At 35.3% G+C, this 19,416-nt stretch overlaps 1 protein-coding gene across 1 annotated transcript; it reads left to right on the plus strand.

The window, feature by feature from the left end:
* Positions 1-810: 810 nt before the first annotated feature.
* On the plus strand, positions 811-18,882 carry pcgf5b (polycomb group ring finger 5b). The gene is made up of 9 exons (XM_051124583.1): positions 811-988; positions 3,386-3,664; positions 6,821-6,917; positions 7,445-7,500; positions 7,595-7,654; positions 9,410-9,555; positions 10,057-10,155; positions 13,373-13,462; positions 17,179-18,882. The coding sequence occupies exons 2-9, from the start codon at positions 3,553-3,555 to the stop codon at positions 17,224-17,226; spliced, it is 708 nt and encodes a 235-aa protein (XP_050980540.1). The 5' UTR covers positions 811-988; positions 3,386-3,552; the 3' UTR covers positions 17,227-18,882.
* The last annotated feature ends 534 nt before the right edge of the window (positions 18,883-19,416 follow it).

The raw sequence follows: 19,416 nt of genomic DNA on the forward strand, positions 1-19,416 counted from the left end.
ATATGAATATTTACATCTTTCTTACATCTGAATGACTATAATGTACATCTAATTCAAGGAAATATTAAATAATAACCTCATTAATTATAATTATAATATATATAATATAATTTTGTGGCATTTGGGATAATCTTACCCCAAGGGTCTACTTTTACTTTTTTTTTTTTACTTCAAATTAAAATCTATACTTTTTACTTTACAAATTTAAAAACTGATGTGTCCACAGATTCCTCATTAACAATTAGACACCAACAATTTTGGTATTCCACATCTATGAAAAAAATAAAATAAAATAAAATAAAATAAAATAAAATAAAATAAAATAAAATTAAATTAAATTAAATTAAATTAAATAAAATTAAGGTCGGGCATCTTACCCCATCATACTCTATTTCCATTTTATTAATATTTTTATATTTTATTTTTATTAGTATTAACACTGTTTATTTAAATCCTTAAACATAAACAATATTTTTTCTATAACACCTACTTACTTTAACAACATACTAGTCATTTGTAGCCTTTTTTTCTTTTATTTTATTATTATTTATTGATTTATTTTTGTCAAAACATTATCACTAATGGCGCTCCTTATTAATGCAAACTTGTTTGACACGAACTGCAAGCCACATATTAACGGCAGGTACCTGACTTGAATAGGTCATAATCGTATTAGCGAACAGGGCTGCCACACGTGTGTGTCTTCATTGATAAACTGGTTCTAAACTGTTACTGGACTAGTTGGTAATTGAAGGCTGCGCCCTAGTTTGTGTCCAATCAGAGACAATCTACCATGGAATGAATAAAACAGCAATGCGTAAACAAGAACTGGAAAGTCCTCCGCCCCCTTCCCCATATCATCTCAAATGAAAGCAGTTCCGTATTCTGTGCCGCTACTACAACCATCACTTTCAACAGCCCAAATTCGTTCAAGCCTGTTTGTAAAAATCAATGCGCATCATCAACATGGACCCATGATGTGTAGAAGGTAAGAGATGGTCGTTACTGTCTGACTGCAGCTGCGTGTCGTTTTCACGCTCTCCCTTCATCGTAAAGTTTCGGGTGGGATGGGAATGCGGTCTCGTGTCATATATCAAGTTCGTCAGCATGTCTGTGTCTCTGTAGGATACTAGTTGTCAGGGTACAGCTGGTTATTTAGTGCTCACTGGTGAGCGATAAAACATCGCCTCTCGTTTACGGAAAGTGACACTTGTACAAATGGCAGCAAGTTAAAACGAGAGCGGCACTGATCGCACGTTATTCGTTTCTGAGGTAAACGCAGCGCAGCGTTTAACAGGAAGATGACGCACAGAATGACACAGACGATGGCCAAGTGGTGATAAACCGAAGAGTTTTGACTTAAAAATAAAACAATTCTATTGTCATACGGCTGTCACGATAAGCGACGTAGCTAATGAAGACCAACTGAGACATTAGGAGTATAGATTATATATGACAAATCCGCACTAGATCTGTTTGTCAACACTTTAATTTAAGTCTGATTGCAACATAAGATAAGAGACGTTAAACTAATGTAAAATACGACAAAATGCTATGTTCAAAGGCCCAAATTTTGTGTCGGTTAATGGCTACTTATTATACCAAATGATTCGAGTCCCCCACTTTCAACATGAATTTTTGTAAGGATAAAAGCAGTTACACATTTATTGAATGAGTTATAAATGTCATTTTGAGGCGCCTCTCCACTTTCGTTTTGAAGATCGTGGGCGGGGCTTAACGCGCATGTGTCATGATGCACCTGTAGACCGTCAAACAAACGTAAGTTCAAGTTTCTCAAACATTAAAGGTGCATTCAAAAAAAAAAAAAAAAAAAATATATATATATATATATATATCACCAATAATAACCTACTAACTTTTAGCAAGTGTTCTATACAAAACGTAACATAAAGGCATCTAAGACCAGCCAGACATGTGACAACAAACACAACATAGCCTCTTACTTTATTGATGGCAATATCATAGTCTAGAATATGAATTAGTATATGTACTATCAACCAACCTAATCAGAGTGAGCATGAATAGAAAATGAAAGTCCAAACAAACAGGTTACACCACAGATCAAGGATAACATGTAGCCACCTATCATGTACTAGCACAAACTACCAAAACCATAGGAAAATTTAGAACTGAATTCTGTAATGACCACAGCTGTGTGTTTTATAAGTAGTAGTAGTAGTAGAAAAACAGACAGAAAAAGAAAGAAGGTAAAAAAACAGCTTCCCTGTGCAGTTTCTAGACACACTTCTGTAAGCCTGTAGGTGTCAGTATAAAATCCTAAACCACTGGTACCTTTGCCATGAATAAGAGTGAGCATAAACAAAAACCAGCACTGCCTTTAATTGGGCACTGTTGTCATACAATTAAACCTGTGCAAAAATTATTATGGGAGCAAAGTTTCCAAAATTGTACCCTCAAAATCCTTCATTCCAAAGGCCCTTCAAAAGTGGCCAGTTTTGAGTACTTCAGTTTAAAATGACCTCAATAGGGCGGCTGTTATTTTTCTCACTCCAAAGTGTCCTTGACTATGGTTGAAGGTCACATGACTATGATAATGACAGCATAGTGAATATTCATACTATATAGAACAGTGGTTCTTCATTCCGGTCTTGGCAACCCACCACTCTATGCTATTTGCATGTCTGTCTAACACACCTGATTGAGATCATCAGCTCATTAGGATGAACTGAACTGAGTGTGGGCAAATTCGAATCGGAAGTAGGCATGCCCTGCTCACTCCAAAGGGCAGAGCCTCTGAAAATAAATATACATTTTATAATGAATTTTAAAATATACTTTGTGTGTGTGTGTGTGTGTGTGTGTGTGTGTGTATTCCCTCTCTGCTATAAAAGTTGCCATCTCTTCTTTGAACCCTGCAGATCACATGTACCTAACGCATCTATTATTAAACAAATTTTGTACTTATTTAAACTTGACAGAAATGTGTGTAATACATTATAACAAAACAACTTGTATTAATTTGCTCATACAATAACACAAACTCTCCTGCAATGTCTTGATTTAGAATCATGTGGATGCGCCATCTTTGGTCACATGACCATAAATGATAAAATGACTTTCAAGAAGTGGCCATCACATTATTTTGGAATGGCTTTAAAATGTGGCATTACCTTCAAAAAGTGACCTTCAAGGGTGCAAAAGTGTTTGGAATTTTCCCTGTGTAAGCCAGGACTGGAATTGAGAACCACTGATTTTTAACTGTGACTAAATAAGAAATTCAAAAGAAGTACATACTCAGAGAGTATGATGTCAAACACAGCCTTACTGAACGCGCCTTTAACAAAATCTTCTAATGATTTCAAAAGTTTGTTATAAATCATAATTGTTATATCCACATCCACAGGTCTGTCTTAAAGGCATGTTTAATTTCCCATGATGTCATGAAGGAAGAGAAGACCAGGGGCCCTTCAGCAGAATACTGCAGTTGAGCCACAGATTGGTTGAAACTGCATTCCACTTCATCCTTACACCATCTGTTTTTCCCTCATCCCCCCCTTTGGAATCTTAACAATGACATCACATAGGAAACACCTGGTGAGGGACTTCAACCATTTCATCACCTGTTATATCTGTAAAGGATACTTGATCAAGCCCACCACCGTGACCGAGTGCTTGCACACCTGTAAGTATCTACAGTCTCTATGAGAATTTAGTGAACATTTTTTTCAGCCCATGGGCTTTGACCCAAAAATGATCTGTTCTGATCACGGTCAGCATGTGGAAAAAAAGCAAGGCTACATTAAAATAATAAAATGTAATTATACGAAGTATTTAGACCAGTGTTTGTTGCATGTTTCTAAGCTGATAAATCCCACTCCTGCTGTTGTTCATGTTTAATATTATTTGAGTTTAGGGATTTCGTAATGCTTGGTTAGACACATATGTTTCCACATAGATTATGTGAACATCATTAATCATCTATCGTTTTATTGTCAGGTGTAAGTGACCTACTTTCCTTTTTGCATTATATTGGTTCAACCAGATGTGAAAACTCCCTCACTTTTAAGATACATGACCAACACATTGTCACTGTCATCTGTAGATCAGTCACCATGACAACAGATATTTTCCTCAAGCATAAGCTATTTTCACACAAAATATTTTCTTGATGGAGTTAGTATGCAATTTGTGTTTAATTTTTTGATTGGAGCATATTAAATATAAACCATGAGTAAGTTAGCTAGTAAAATGTATTATTATTATTTATGTTGTTTGGTATTTAATTTAATAAGTTAATTAATGCCATAAAATAATTCCATATCTTGAATGTACTAGGCATACACTGTATTTTAGCCTTGTGCCCAACTGATTATTACACACAGTGATGACCTGATTGTGTCTTGTATCAATGTCAGTGTGTGGGTGGTGGCTATTTTTCACTCTGACTAATGAGGTAAAGTAGTTATATAGTTATATAGTTTGTGTGTGTTGACAGCTTTGAATGTGTGTATTCACAGACCAATAAGGAAATGATTGTTGCTGTGGTTTTGCTGGTGGAAAATGATAGGTGTTTTACTGGCTAAGCAGAGCCAGCTAAAGCTTTAAATGCCAGTTTGTAAGACTTGCTATATGGGCCATTCTACAGAATTGTTCCAAAGTCAGAGTTGGAAAAGTCTTGAAAAAAATGTCTTTTTCCAAAAAAAAATTATATGTATGCAAATTGTATAATATCCAAGATACACATTTCTAGTAATTGTGCAGTTAATTGTAATATTGTATATTCAGAATATTTTTTAATATTTGTCCTCTCCCCAGATTTGCCACCACCTAAACACAGTAATAATAATACAATTTAAATAAACGGCTTATATTGACCTTTTAAGATTTTGCATACATCTAGATTGAGTTAAATTCATAACAATTACATTTTAAATAATATTTCAGTTGTAATTTTTTGAGATTTGTTGTATTTTGAATCCAATTTTTCTTTGTAAAAGGCAAAAAGTTGATCATACTGATTTTAAGGTTAAGGATTCATTAGTTTAAATATACATTGAACCAAAAACTATCATAACATCTTAGCTGATAATACAGTATACTTTATTTTTGACAAAACATCCCATGTTTCGGTAGCGACAGCACATTTTTGGTAGTGACAGTAATGCTTTGGTAGTAACCACATCACATTACAGAATTTTAACTTGCATACTAAAACACTACTAAAACATACTAAAATACAAAAAAATGTATAACTGTACTAAAATTTTGTTTGTTTCCCCCAAATGTGAGGATTATGTGTTCCCTTTTGTCATTGTTTCATTAGTGACAATTCTATGGGATAAGACCCAAAAAACAAAGATGTCACTACCGAAACTCCACCGAATGGACAGTTATGATCAGGGGTATACATGTAAAAACTAAATGTTATGGAATAACTCCCAAAAAAGTGTGCTTAATTGCAGAAAAAAGTTATTTGGTAGTGACTTTCCTTAAAGTTACACACAGATTTTTCAGACTTTTGAACACATTTACCTCAAAATGATGAGACTTATCTACTCACACCTTGTAGTCTTGAGAGAGGGGGACAAAAGAATATTTCCTGATCATAAATTTATGGGTTTAGTTAAAATCAGTCTCAGCCGATAGACTAAAACGTACACTGTTTCGGTAGTGGCATGAAAAATGCGAGACACGTTTTTTTTACATGAAGTTTCATAACATAATATAAAATAGATATATTTTTTGACCTTCACTTTTTAAAAGAATCAAAAAGATACGTTTAAAAACAACAATGAAGAAAAATACAAAAATTATTTCAGTATAGTCTGATAAGTTGTATAAGTTGAAATTTAGGTGTTAGGGAATGGGATAGCCACCTCCCAACTGAAAGTACCCAATAAATGGTGATATTATATACAGGGGTTGGACAATGAAACTGAAACACTGGCCAATATAGTGTTGGAGGTTTCATGGCTATATTTATGCAGCCTGGTGGCCAGTCTTTACTGATAGCACATTCCACCAATAAGAGCAGAGTGTGAAGGTTTACTATGTGCACCCAATAGCTCAAACATTGTACCCTGAAGGTGGTGCCGTGTATTAGGATGATAATGCACCAATACACACAGCAAGACTGGTGACAAGAGTGATTTGATTAACATGAAAGTAAAGTTAAACATCTCCCATGGCCTGCACAGTCACCAGATCTGAATATTATTGAGCCACTTTGGGGTGTTTTGGAGGAGCGAGTCAGGAAATGTTTTCATACACCAACATCACATAGTGACCTGGCCACTGTTCTGCGAAAGGAATGGCTCAAAATCCTTCTGGCTACTGTGCAGGACTTGTATTTGTCATTCCCAAGATGAAATAATGCTGTATTGGCTGCAAAAGGAGGCCAAACGGCATACTAATTGTGGTCTAAACCCAGGTGTTTCAGTTTCACTGTCCAACCCCTGTATATTAAGTTCATATATTAATATTTTAAATATTATTGTAGGTTTCAATAGATAGTAGACGATTTGAATACTTAAATGTTTTTTAAATGGTTTTGGTTGTGGGATAGCAGTTTGCACCAGTTCTGTAAAATGGCCCATATATGGTGTAAATCTGTAATAAATATAATAGGATATCAAATACTGTAAAGTAATGTAAAATTTGTCATTTTTAGAAGTAAATAAAAATAAGTCATCTTTCAACTTATAGGATGATGAACTGCTACTGTATTATTACAGCTAAGTTCTGGCATCCACAGCTGTTGTTTTTTTACTGTACAATTTCACCGATTTTTTTTCTCTGTTATTTAAGTATAATTTCTTCTTTTTTTGCTTTTGTACAGTTTGTAAAAGCTGTATAGTCCAGCATTTTGAGGACAGCAATGATTGCCCAAAATGTGGTATCCAGGTTCATGAAACAAATCCCTTGGAGATGTTAAGGTAAACCACATTGATCCATGATATCCTACTACTAAGTCAAAACCTCTTTAGCAAATCTGCTTGAAGTGGTCTTGGATCAGATTCAGTGTAGCATTGTGGAGCACACAGCAATACAAGCTATGATAAGGATTAATGAGATTAATCTATTTGATTTTGAAGAAATCTGAAACACAATCTAATAGCTTTCCCATAATAGATCTGAGGGATTTTTTTGTTATCCACAGTTGCCTGATTTTGAGCAGTGTGGGGTCATAGAGTGCCAGTGAATTTGATCCTGGTTGGGAGGCATTCCAAGCAACAGCCGGGCTGTTTTCTGGAGCCAGAGTGTCAGCTGTGAGACTGACCCTGCACAGGATTGCCTCTCCACACCAGTGATGCATCTCCACCCCAATACCAGGCAGAATGATAACATGATAACAAGAGCATAGAGCAGCATTAGCTTGAACCTGCTAACAGATGTGACAGGGGCATTAGCATGACTGGTGTTCTGGTAGCTCACATTTCTGTTTATTTCTTTTTTTACAAAGGCTGGACAACACTCTAGAAGAAGTCATTTTCAAACTTGTGCCTGGTCTTAGAGATAGTATGTATTTTGCCATTTTAAAGTAACTCTTGTGTCATATACCATATATCGGCTGACATTTAATTAACTTTTTCCCCCTTTTTTGTACTTCCAGAGGAAGAGCAGCAAGAGGTTGAATTCTGGAAAAGAAACAAGTCGAAAGAAAGTCCTGATGGTAAATGACTCAAACAGTGAAATGATCTATAACTCACCTGATAACCATATTAACTCAAAGCTTTAATAATTTAAATGAATAGTTTCCCTGAAAATGAAAATTGTGTCATTCATGTACTCACTCTGTTTTAGTTTCAAACCTGAATGAAAAGTGAGAGAATTTTAGCAGAATGTTGACCTTGCTGTTTTCCATATGAAAGTGAATGGAGACCATGAGCTTTTATGAAAGCACTATAAAAATATCCTAAATAGGTTTTGATAGACAAGGAGTAAAACACACAGGATACATAAACTAGTGTTATGATACATTTATGCTCCTTGTTGACACCTCTTGGTCGCAGTTCATTTTCATTGTATGGAAAAGAGCAGCAAGAAAGTTCAGCCTTTTGTGGTTTATAGAAGAAAGAAAGTGATATGGGTTTGGAATAGCATAAGGGTCAGTAAATAATGAAAGACGTTTTTATTTTTGGCTTTCCCTTTAATCCCACATATTAGGCTGTCCTAGCTTACTTCCTTCATTCCTTATCAAGTAATGTCTTCACAGCTTAAATGAATCTATCACACTCTGTTTCAGTGACCTTGACTCAGAGGTGGTGGGTAGTAAGTTGTGAGTCATCAGTATAGATGTATCTGTGTAACTCTGATCCCTTGACTCCAGAGAGAGAACTACTACAGAGTCACTCTGTACAACTATTTTATGCAGTTTCGGCTCACTGTCCTCAGTCAACCTCAAACACCTATGCTAGGCATTACTGCATTATCCTCAGGGTGCCATCAGACTATTTTTTATTAAGTACTACACTGGCCAGCAAGTCAGAATTTGCTCTTACGAGGTTTTCTGTTACAAGATGACTTAATTTCTGCCTTTCTGACCATATTGAATCATAATGATGACACATGCCGTTTATTTGTTTTTCTACATCTCATCAGTAGTAAAATTACATGGCCCTATTTGTTTTGGCCAGCTGGGAGGTGAACTACTGGATGCTCCATTTAGTTAAATGATGTTTTGTATGATTTGTTGAAATTTGTATGTTTTTTGTATGTGTACCACTATCTTCATAATCTACGGCTCTTGTCCTGAATGTATGAACCACAATGAATGACTTTCATAATACTTGGAGTCTCCAAGGCAACTTGTAAGTGTTTGCAGCTGTAAGCAGTTCTTAATGATGAGATAATTACCACATTCGTGATTTTCCCAAGAGCATCTTTTTGAATATTATTTATTTCATATAAAAGAAAGCCTGAGAAAAGATGCAGATGCTATTTTACATTAGCATATCTATTAGTTTGAAATGTTTAGCTTTTGTGCCCTGCATTGTCAGAGGACCATATAATGTGGCACATATTTAGTTTTTCGCAATCAGACTTACGTCTGTTAAGTCTTTTTTTCTATAAGAAGATGAAATTATTTTCATGTGTAGATTACTCTGTACAGAAATTTTGTTTTAACCATTTTTAGAAATCAATACACTGTCAAAGCAGTTTCATAGTAATAAACAAGAAAATAACATTTTAACACTTTAACACATTAACACTTAAATGTTGATCAGTCATCAGTTATGTTATATTGTAAATTTGATTTCATTATTTAGCTCATTTTAGTTATGTTAACTCCATTTGGTTCAATAAAAAGTACATTTATTTAAGAAATCTGTATGAAAGGTAGATGAAACAACAGTTCAGACTATTTGTTAAAGTGATTTAAATGACGATCCTTTAAAATGAGCACCTCTGTTTTGTCTTTTTCCAGAGGATGGCCCTATGTGTAAGAAGGCCCGAATGGATGATGATGATGATGTTAAAGGTGATGGAGACTACCACAGGAGTGATCCACAGATAGCCATCTGTCTAGACTGCTTGCGCAACAATGGGCAGATGGGAGAGAACATTGTTAAGGTTAGCCATCTTGAATACATTTCTCCTCCTCCTATCAGACTTTATGTGTGTTCTTTTATCTGCATTCTGTGTTAGTCTTGCCCCCTCATCCCTTCTAAAGGAAAGGTGATCCAGGATCAGATTTGTTCCTCATGATCCTTGTGCTTGACATTTTAAGATTGAAGTCAGGGCTGATCTGTTTTCTTTTTTAAAGCCTGGTATCAGTCAGCGTAACTCCAAAGCTCAATCCTTTCTATCGGCTCCCACATTGCCATATCTCCCTGGTTGCTATTAATCTCTTTTTCTTTCCTTCTTTTTAGTAATATTATGAAATATTATTACAGTTTAAAAAAACTGTTTTCTTATGTGTTCTAAAGTGTAATTTCATTCCTGTGATGGCAAAGCTGAATTTTCAGCAGCCACTACTACAGTCTTTCAGAAATTATTCTAATATTTAGATTCTAATATTTAAGTCTCGTTTTGGAAATTTGTTCAAAGTTGTCTATTTGCCTTGTTTTCCAGGGCTTAATGAAAAAATTTATTCGCTGCTCAACAAGAGTGACTGTTGGAACAATCAAGAAGTTTTTAAGTCTGAAGTTAAAGCTTCCCAGTTCTTATGAGGTAACACCTAAATACCTTTAGTCTACATACAGTATTTTTCCTGTTAGCAAAAAAAGACACCACGATTTAGTGAATATTACATATTGCCTTAGGTTTATTTCTCATGTACATGTTGTTATGTAGGGTGACCATATGTGCCATTTTTTCCCCAGAGACGTCCTGGGCAGGTTTGTTTTGACTTTGTTTTCCTGTTTTCATACTTGCTGAAGGTAATAATTGAAAAGTAGTTTGACCAATAACATGCAGGCATTGTACATAATTAACCAGCCGTGGTGCGTGAGTAGTTGGGATCTACAGAGAAGCAAAATGAAATACGCGTAAATATATGGTGTGTTTGAACTGAAGCGGCGCTGAGCCGACCGTTCAGTGTTTGATATCAAAGTACCTCGAGAGCGATTCGAAAGCATAAGGAGCCGTCTGGTCTCTATAGGGTCATTCCAGCTGGAATCATCAAATTTTGGAAAAGTTTCCCACCTGACCTCCTCAGATTTGTCTGAAAAAAATCCATGTGATGGGTAATATGCCCAATAGATCATATACAAAATTTCAGATCTCTACTGTGCGTACTTTTTTCACAAAAAATCTGTAAAAAAGTTTGTTTTTTACCCCGTTTTGGCATCACAGTCTGAGTGACCATGTTCAGACTGAAATATCTCCAGAACTATTTGTGCCAGGTCCATGAAATTTTCTGGGCTAAGAGTCCTAGTCCAGAACTGCATGAATTACAACTCACAGCATTGTTACTGAATTTATACAAGAATGCTGGCCCTCTACTTTTCTTTGAAACTATTACTATAAGGGTTTTCAGATGTCCATAGAAACCTCAAATTCCAGTGTATAAGCATCAAACTTGGTAAATGGTTTGATATGTACCATGTCTTTCACATCCTTTGATATCAGACAATAGAGTGTGATGGATGTTGAGATATTAAGGTCCAAAATGGAAAAAAACTAATTTACACCAATGTTCAGAGCAATATTTCCCATGAATGACACTAGGTGTGAACATAAAACTTGTTTTTTTGAAAGAGCATATTGTTATTGATAAAATATAAAAAAATTAGGATGGGGTTTTGCCTCATTTTTCTGTAATGATTTTTTTAAAACTCAGAGTTTCGTCACTGATCCTATTGTTCACTTTTGCTATTCAACTTGGTATGGGCTAAAAAAGTACAAAATACAAAAAACGTACTTCCAGACATGAGTCACTTTAATAATGTATACCACCAACACAAATAAATGTGTGACACAACAGTTACTGAAAGTTGTTCATGAAAGTGTCTGAATCCACAGTTTCATTTTCTTTTATGACATAGCATCGTCCAGTGGAAGTAACTGGCACATCAATTTTCATTATGATGTGCTGGAGAGGCACCCAACAGACATCTTCCCTTTTTGGCCAAAAGTAGCCTCTAGCTGGGCCATGGGGATGCAAAAAAAGCACTTGAATGTCTTGCTCTGTGTCAGAGACGTCTCTGATGATACCAACCCACCACTGTCGGTCATACACACAAGTAACATATTGTCCTGGGGCCATATCTGTGATGTGAAGGCCTTGTTCAACTGGGTCAACCTCAAAGTTGACATGGAATCCTGGTGTTCCTGATACTCGACTGACCTCAAAATTGATCATTGTTGACTGATTGACTGATTGATTGATTGATGCTAGATCTCATACCACCTGAATATTATTATTTCTAATCAATATTGCCCTGCTTTCTCAATGAAAATGGATGTATTATTCACTGGATTGGGTGGAACATCAAGATTAGGTACTTATGTTGCATTCCATTGAATGTCGGTAGTCGGTGAATCCGAGTTAGTTCTCCCGATGTCCGTTGTAAATGCGTTCCATTGTAACAGTTGGCAAAAATATGGATGCCTATGGATAATTCCAACCGACTCGGTCTGCACTGAACTGGCCCGAGTGTGTGTTTCGGAACCCCAACTTAAGTGGCCGTTCCTTTGCACTTTCCCGAGGGGGAGGTTGGATTTCCCGAGTCCCGAGCACAATGGAATGCTGCATTATAGCATTAATTTAGGCATATGAGTTCAAAATAGCTGGTACTACAGTAGTTGTGAATGTCACACAACAATGATTTTTTTTTAAAAAATTATTACAGAAAAATGAGGCAAAACCCCATCCCAATTTTTTTATATTTTATCAATAAGAACATGCTCTTTCAAAAAAAAAAAAGTTTCATATTCACACCTGGTGTCATTCATGGGAAATACTGCTCTGAAAATTGGTGTAAATGAGTTTTTTTCAATTTTTGGACCTTAATATCTCGACATCCATAAGACTCTATTGTCTGATGTCAAAGGATGTGAAAGACATGGTACATATCAGACCATTTACCAAGTTTGATGCTTATACATTGAAAATTGAGGTTTCTATGGACATCTGAAAACCCTTAAAGTAATAGTTTCAAAGAAAAGTAGAGGGCCAGGATTCAGGTGTAAATTCAGTAACAATGCTGTGAGTTGTAATTCATGCAGTTCTGGACTAAGACTTTTAGCCCAGAAAATTTCATGGACCTGGCACAACTAGTTCTGGAGATATTTTAGTCTGAACATGGTCACTCAGACAGTGATGCCAAAACGGGGTAAAAAAAAAACTTTTTTTACAGATTTTTTGTAAAAAAAGTATGCACAGTAGAGATCTGAAATTTTGTATATGATCTATTGGGCATATTACCCATCGCATAGATTTTTTTCAGACAAATCTGAGGGGGTCAGGTGGGGACCATTTGATGATTCCAGCTGGAATGACCCTATAGCTTTTATGGTACTTTGATGTCATACAACAATGACATCTGTGCAAACAAAGCCAAAACCTGGATATTTTAAGAAATGGGAATATTTTTAGGAAATATTTTAAGGAAAAATGGCATGTATGGTCACCCTATTGTTATGCATTTTGCAGACATGTTTATGCAAGCCTATAGTGTATATAGTGTGATTTAACCTATAGGTTTTTTCAGTATGTGTTCTCTGGTAATCAAATCCATGACCTTGGCACACAGGAACAGTTCAAAAATATGCTTTTCTGGGACTCAAACATGTGTCTTTTACTTCATTGCATGTGTTTCGCCAATAAACCACCATATTTTCATGTTTATCATGTTTCTGCTGTTTTGCTTGTTTCATGTTTGCTTGTCTGTTTTGGTTTACCATGCAATGAAATTGCTCTGACAGTCACTAACTTTTTCTGCAGCTAGATGTTCTATGCAATGGTGAGATCATGGGTAAAGACCACACCATGGAGTTCATCTACATGACCCGCTGGAGGCTTCGGGGAGAAAATGTAAGCTATGAGAATACCAGTATCTCCTCCTCTCCTCTCTTCTCATGTGTGAAATCTAAATCCTCTCATCTTTTCCACTGGGATGAGCAGTGCGGCAGACCCTATTATTTTAAGCAGGTTCATAGCAAGTTGTGTGGCTTCAGCTTTGCTCTTCATGGTATTTACAATTTAAAGCAATGAACTTACGACAGGCATAAAACTTTTACGGTTTATTTCAAAACAAGTCGCGTCAGTCCCACACCCCCCTTCTCAGCTGGGCATGCGCTTCAGAGTTAATTCTAGCATTATGATTGTCACTTTTACACAAAGCTGTCATGGAGTATGGAGCTATGAGGTCCAGGGTCAGGTCATGAATCGCTGTAGTGGTGAAGGGGGTTACAGATGCCCCACTGGGGGGTCTCTACTCTGTACTTATATCCAAGCATATCCTCTTGCAACTCACCAGGGGACTTCATAGAGTAATGCCACATCTTAATGAGGGTCCCAGTATACCCTGTTGATATGTGAACGACTTTCCATCTGTGCAGAAACACCACCCCTCAGGCTCTATTTTAGTAAAAGTACAGTTCACAAACATTTTACCACTTTTTTTAACCACATAACATTTTCTTGAGTTGTAAAATTTCCATTGCCCCCAAGATTAAACGTAATGATTAAAAAATAATTTAAAATATCTAATATAATATAATATAATATACATAATACTCATACAGTAGCCATCGTTTCATCACAATTTCACCATCAACCACATCAACCTTAACTCCTTGGCAGAAACCTTGGAGTTGTGATTGATGATCAGCTGAATTTCTCAGACCATATTGCTAAAACTGCAGATTCCCGCAGATTTGCTTTATTCAACATCAGGAAGATCAGGCCCTATCTTTCGAAACATGCTTCACAACTCCTTGTTCAAGCTCTTGTTCTGTCCAGGCTGGACTATTGCAATGATCTCTTGGCAGGTCTTCCAGCCAGTTCTGTCTGGAAAGAACGCATGTCACATGCACACGCATGTTTATCAACTGGCTACCAGTAGCTGCTTGCATAAAATTCAAGGCATTAATATTTGCCTACAGAACCACCACTGGCTCTGCACCTCTTTAACTAAATGTATTACTTCAGACTTATGTGCCCTCAATAAGCTCAATAAGGTAACGGCGCATTATTGTGCCTTCCCAAAGAGGCACAAAATCACTTTTTCACAGACTTTTACATTAAATGTTCCCTCCTGGTGGAATGACCTGCCTAACTCAGACCTTAGCCATCTTCAAGAATCAGCTAAAAACACTTTCTTCCATCTTTTTTGACTCTATTCTGTTCTTTAAAAAAAAAACTTGCCCCTTTTAGACTTACACTGTATTCATTTACTAACTACTTGTTTTTTTTAAAAAAAAAAAAAAAAAAAAAAAGCTAACACTAGCTTCTCTATTCTTTTTGTATTCTATCTATTTTTTTAATTTATTATACAACAATAACAATATTAACAAAAAGCAAAAAAAGGCCTCTAATACTAGCTTGCTCTATTTTTTTTATCTATTTATCTATTCTGTTTTCTTTTTATTTACTATATAATTAAAAAAAAAAAAAACCTTGCTACGTGTACTGTGTTAGGCTCATTGACTTGTCATAGCACTTGCATATCAATGCTCTTTTGTTGATTCTGATTGCTTCCATTGTCCTCATTTTTAAGTCGCTTTGGATAAAAGCATCTGCTAAATGACTAAATGTAAAATGTAAATATATTATAATATAATATAATATAATTAGGACTGCAAAGTGATTAATCACGATTAATAGCATTCAAACTAAAAGTTTGTTTACATACTATATGTGTGTGTACTGTGTTTATTTATTATGTATATATAAATACACACACATACATGTATATATTAAAGGGGTGGTCTAAAAGATTTTTTCGAAGGCTTGATTGTGTTTATGGGGTGCAAAGCAACATGTCTTTATGCTTCGTTTTATAAAAATCACATTATTTTTCAAATATTTTACATTTATTTTACACTGCTTTTCAGCTAGCATAAAAACTGCTGGTCGATTTCCTGTTTCTGAAGGCCCTCCCTCAGAAGTTCGCAATGGGCTCTGATTGGTTAGCTGGCCGAGTGTGTTGGAAACCGCCTCTAGTGTGCGTCTAAACGTCCCGCCCCTCATCAGTGGCATGTGCTCCGGTTGTATTGTAAACAATGGCGTTGTCTATATTGCTTATCAATTTGAGACCGAATGAGACGCAGAGGATATTAGTGAAGAGAATCGTGCAGAACTTGTGCAAGCACAGCTCTTAATGGTAGGCCTACGTTTTTTGTTTGTTGTTGTCTCATACCTTTAGATACGCTGTTATTATGCTATTGCTTATGCTAGCTTTTAATATACGGTTTTATCATGTTTAAAGCTTTAATACAGAACGTCAACCACATTGTTCGTGTTTAACGCTCGTCATAGCTATGTGAAAATAAGTGTATGAGGGAAACAGTTCATTGTTGGAGCAGCTGAGCTGATCTGAGACAGAGATGCAGAGCAGAGCATGTGCAGAGCAGGGGGTGAGAAGAACAGGATAGAGAACTGCTGCTTTAGAACACTGATTTTAAAACGTGTGAATCCATTAGAATGGTTAAAAGACAGAATCGCGATTTAAACATCATATAATTAGAGATTTTTACATGCACCCCTAGTCTTCTTCCTCTTCTCCAAAGCAGCGCAGCATTTAAGCACCCTTCATTGCATGTTCCTGGGGGCGGGGTTATCTGGGTGTATGATGTCATTAACCCAGAATTATTTTGTTGTAGTCTCTTACCAGCCGTTCTCTGTAGGCGATGCTATGCTAACACACTAACAAAAGTTAAAAAGTTGAAATCGTATTATTTTTTAAGGAAAAAAAGGGTTGGATTTATATATAAAATATTTATATTTATATATAATATAAATTATATACAAGTATAAATATACATACATACAAATATTAAAAAAAAATATATATATATATAATATATATATATATATATATATATATACAGACACACACACACACACACAATAAATATACACAGTACACAAACACATAGTATGTAAAGTAAACTTTTATTTTGTATGCAATGAATTGTTTTGCAGCCCTAAATATAATATTTATCACACATTTCATGCATGAGATAGCTCATCTTATAGCTTCCCTAGATCAATTTAAATGTAAATAAATTGAGAATTTGATTTGATTTTTTTTTTTGTTTGTTTGTTTTTTTTTTTTAACAACAAGGAATTACATAAATTACATATATGAGGGTATAAAGCTACATGAGCTTAAAAATCCTTGTACATTGAAGTGACACAGAACTGGGTCAGAAAGAGCCGCACCTTAGAGAACAGTAGAGAACTTTCCTTCCCTTCCTTTCTATAAACAGGTCTTGGATAGTGTTGTTTGAGTGTACCTGAGAATGAGGGTGTGTGTGTGAGTTTTTCATGTAACCTGTCACTACTGCAGTGAAGGTGTTCTCACATTCTTACTGAAGATTGAAAATGTCCTAATATTTTTAGTGACACATTAAGTAAAAAAACCCGAATAGACCAAATTAACCTAATCTATAGAAAAGCACAATAAAAAGTCCCGAATTGCAAAATCTGTAGATACAAATCATGTCATTTACATATTTAAAGCTTGCATACTGTACCAGAAAATGTACATTTTACACTCATCAAAATCATGTCTCTTTCTCCAGGCCTACCCAATGGTACTTGAATATCGACCACGCATTGACTTTGGCTAGGTTGAAATATCCTGCACTAATTTCAGCCTATCAACAGACAGCGAATTGAATGGACATGTTCAGTTCTGAAGATATACTCTACCCGTCTCTTCTGTTTAATTACTTTAGCTCTTTTTATTGGGATCAGTTAGTGCACTGAAGCTTGTGACACTTACCATGTGCCACAGGGAGTTACCAAAGTGACACAAAAGTCATGTTTAAGGGCCTTCAGCAATTTCTATCTGATGGCGTCTTCTTTTGGGAAAAAACAGTCACAAGATATAAAAATCTCAAGTGTATGCAGTAGTGCCTTTTCCCATACATAAACTTATTAAGAGCTTCTGTAGACAGATGTTTTATAAAGATTTATAGAGGTGTTTTAAAGATTTTTTTAGGCTCCAAAGAAGGAATACAGGTTTTGAAAAACATAATGGTGAGTAAATGACAGAATGTTCAAATTTAGTGGCTTAATATTATTTGTCTCCTGATGTTTAAAGCTTTGGGCTGGTTCAGAGCCTCTAAAATCCTCCAAGGGTGTTAAGTTGATCCTGTTTTTGATTTTGCCCACTTAAGGGATTTTATTTATTATAGGCCATACCTCTGTGCTCACACAAATGCCTTTTCTTTTGGGGGCTTTGGTGACTTCTCTGCACATGTGCCTCATTTTTTTAAAAATAAAAGTGAAATTAACTTAGCTAAACACGTTGAGTAGAGGTTTTACAATGTCATACTTCCCTGGCATACTAATTGAGAGAAAAATTTAGCTTTATTGTCACTGTGTCATTATTTTGATTTATGGTTGACAGGTAATGAGTTAAAAGATTTCTCACAATTTGTAATACTCTGGAGTCATGCTTGCCTGTTTTATGTCAGAATACAATTTTATATCAGTAAATCATGAATCCACAGTAGTCCAAAGACAAAAATGTCAAAATAAAGGAAATATTCATAGTTTATTCTTGCAAAATAAAATAAAAGCATTAGTTTGTCCTCATACACAGGCTTCATTACAGTATATTTGTCAAGTCATATTACACCAAAGACACTCTACATCATCTGACCACATGGGATACATGCTAAAAGCTCTTTGTCTTACCTGTACTTACGAACACAAAAATAAAACTTGAATTTCTGTGCATGGAACAAAACTACCTAATTTCTTAAAAGTTGAAAAACAATATTCAATATTTCCCCCACCCCCAGTATTTGTGTTTTTTTTTTTTTTTTTTTAAATGTCTTCACAAATCTTCACAAATCCTGAAAAATTACGTCTGATAGAATCACACGAATTCTGTTTAGAAGAAATCTTAAGCAACAATCATGGTCCTTTAAAAATATATATATTTTTAGTTTTCACATTAATGAAGTTGACATTGAAGTATAAAATATTGTCTTTAAACAGACGCTGAATAATATGTGTTTAGAATAGACCCTTGAATGTCCTTGTGCTGCAATGATCTATATGTATTTTTGTAAGAAGCCCTTGTAGATATTTTATCTTTAAAAATGGAAATATATGTTGAATGTTTAACAAACATCAAATGCTGCTTAGAATAATCTATTCTGTTTTTCAGTGTAAAGTACCTGAGGTGATTCCTTTAGAGATTACAAATGTATATATGACAGTTATTGTATTTGTGTGTCTTTGTTCAGAAAAAATACACTCATGAATATTGATATTACTGGGTGTGTCATTTTTTATTTCATACTTGTCATGGTATTTAAAACTGATAATACGACAAAACACTACAATGTTTATTATACTGCATGTGTTACAGATGGTTCAATTCTTTCTCCTGAAAATGGTGTTGTTGCACTGTGGTGGGTGCGGCAGCACTGCCTCATATTTTCTCTGTGATTTCATCTAAGGTTCATCTGCCAAGGATAGAATTTCTCCTCAGCCAGAATCCATCAACTTTTCAAGTGATTTGGCTTTCATTGCTTTTGATGAGGAGAAAATGCTGCCAAAAGATCATTTCAAGATGAGACATATAACCCATTCTTTTACACACACACACACACACACACAATTATGATGTGGTTTACAGGGAGTATCCATAGGCATAGTGGTTTTTATACTGTAAAAACTGTATTTTCTATCCTTTAACCCTAACCCTACCTCTCAAAGAATTACTGGCAGAACTACTGACATTTTTTGAATAAAAAAAAAAACACAAAAACAAAACAAAAAACACATGTAGTGTGTGTGTG

This window comes from Labeo rohita, chromosome 12, assembly GCF_022985175.1.
Source record: "Labeo rohita strain BAU-BD-2019 chromosome 12, IGBB_LRoh.1.0, whole genome shotgun sequence".
In the NCBI taxonomy this organism is placed as follows: Eukaryota; Metazoa; Chordata; class Actinopteri; order Cypriniformes; family Cyprinidae; genus Labeo; species Labeo rohita.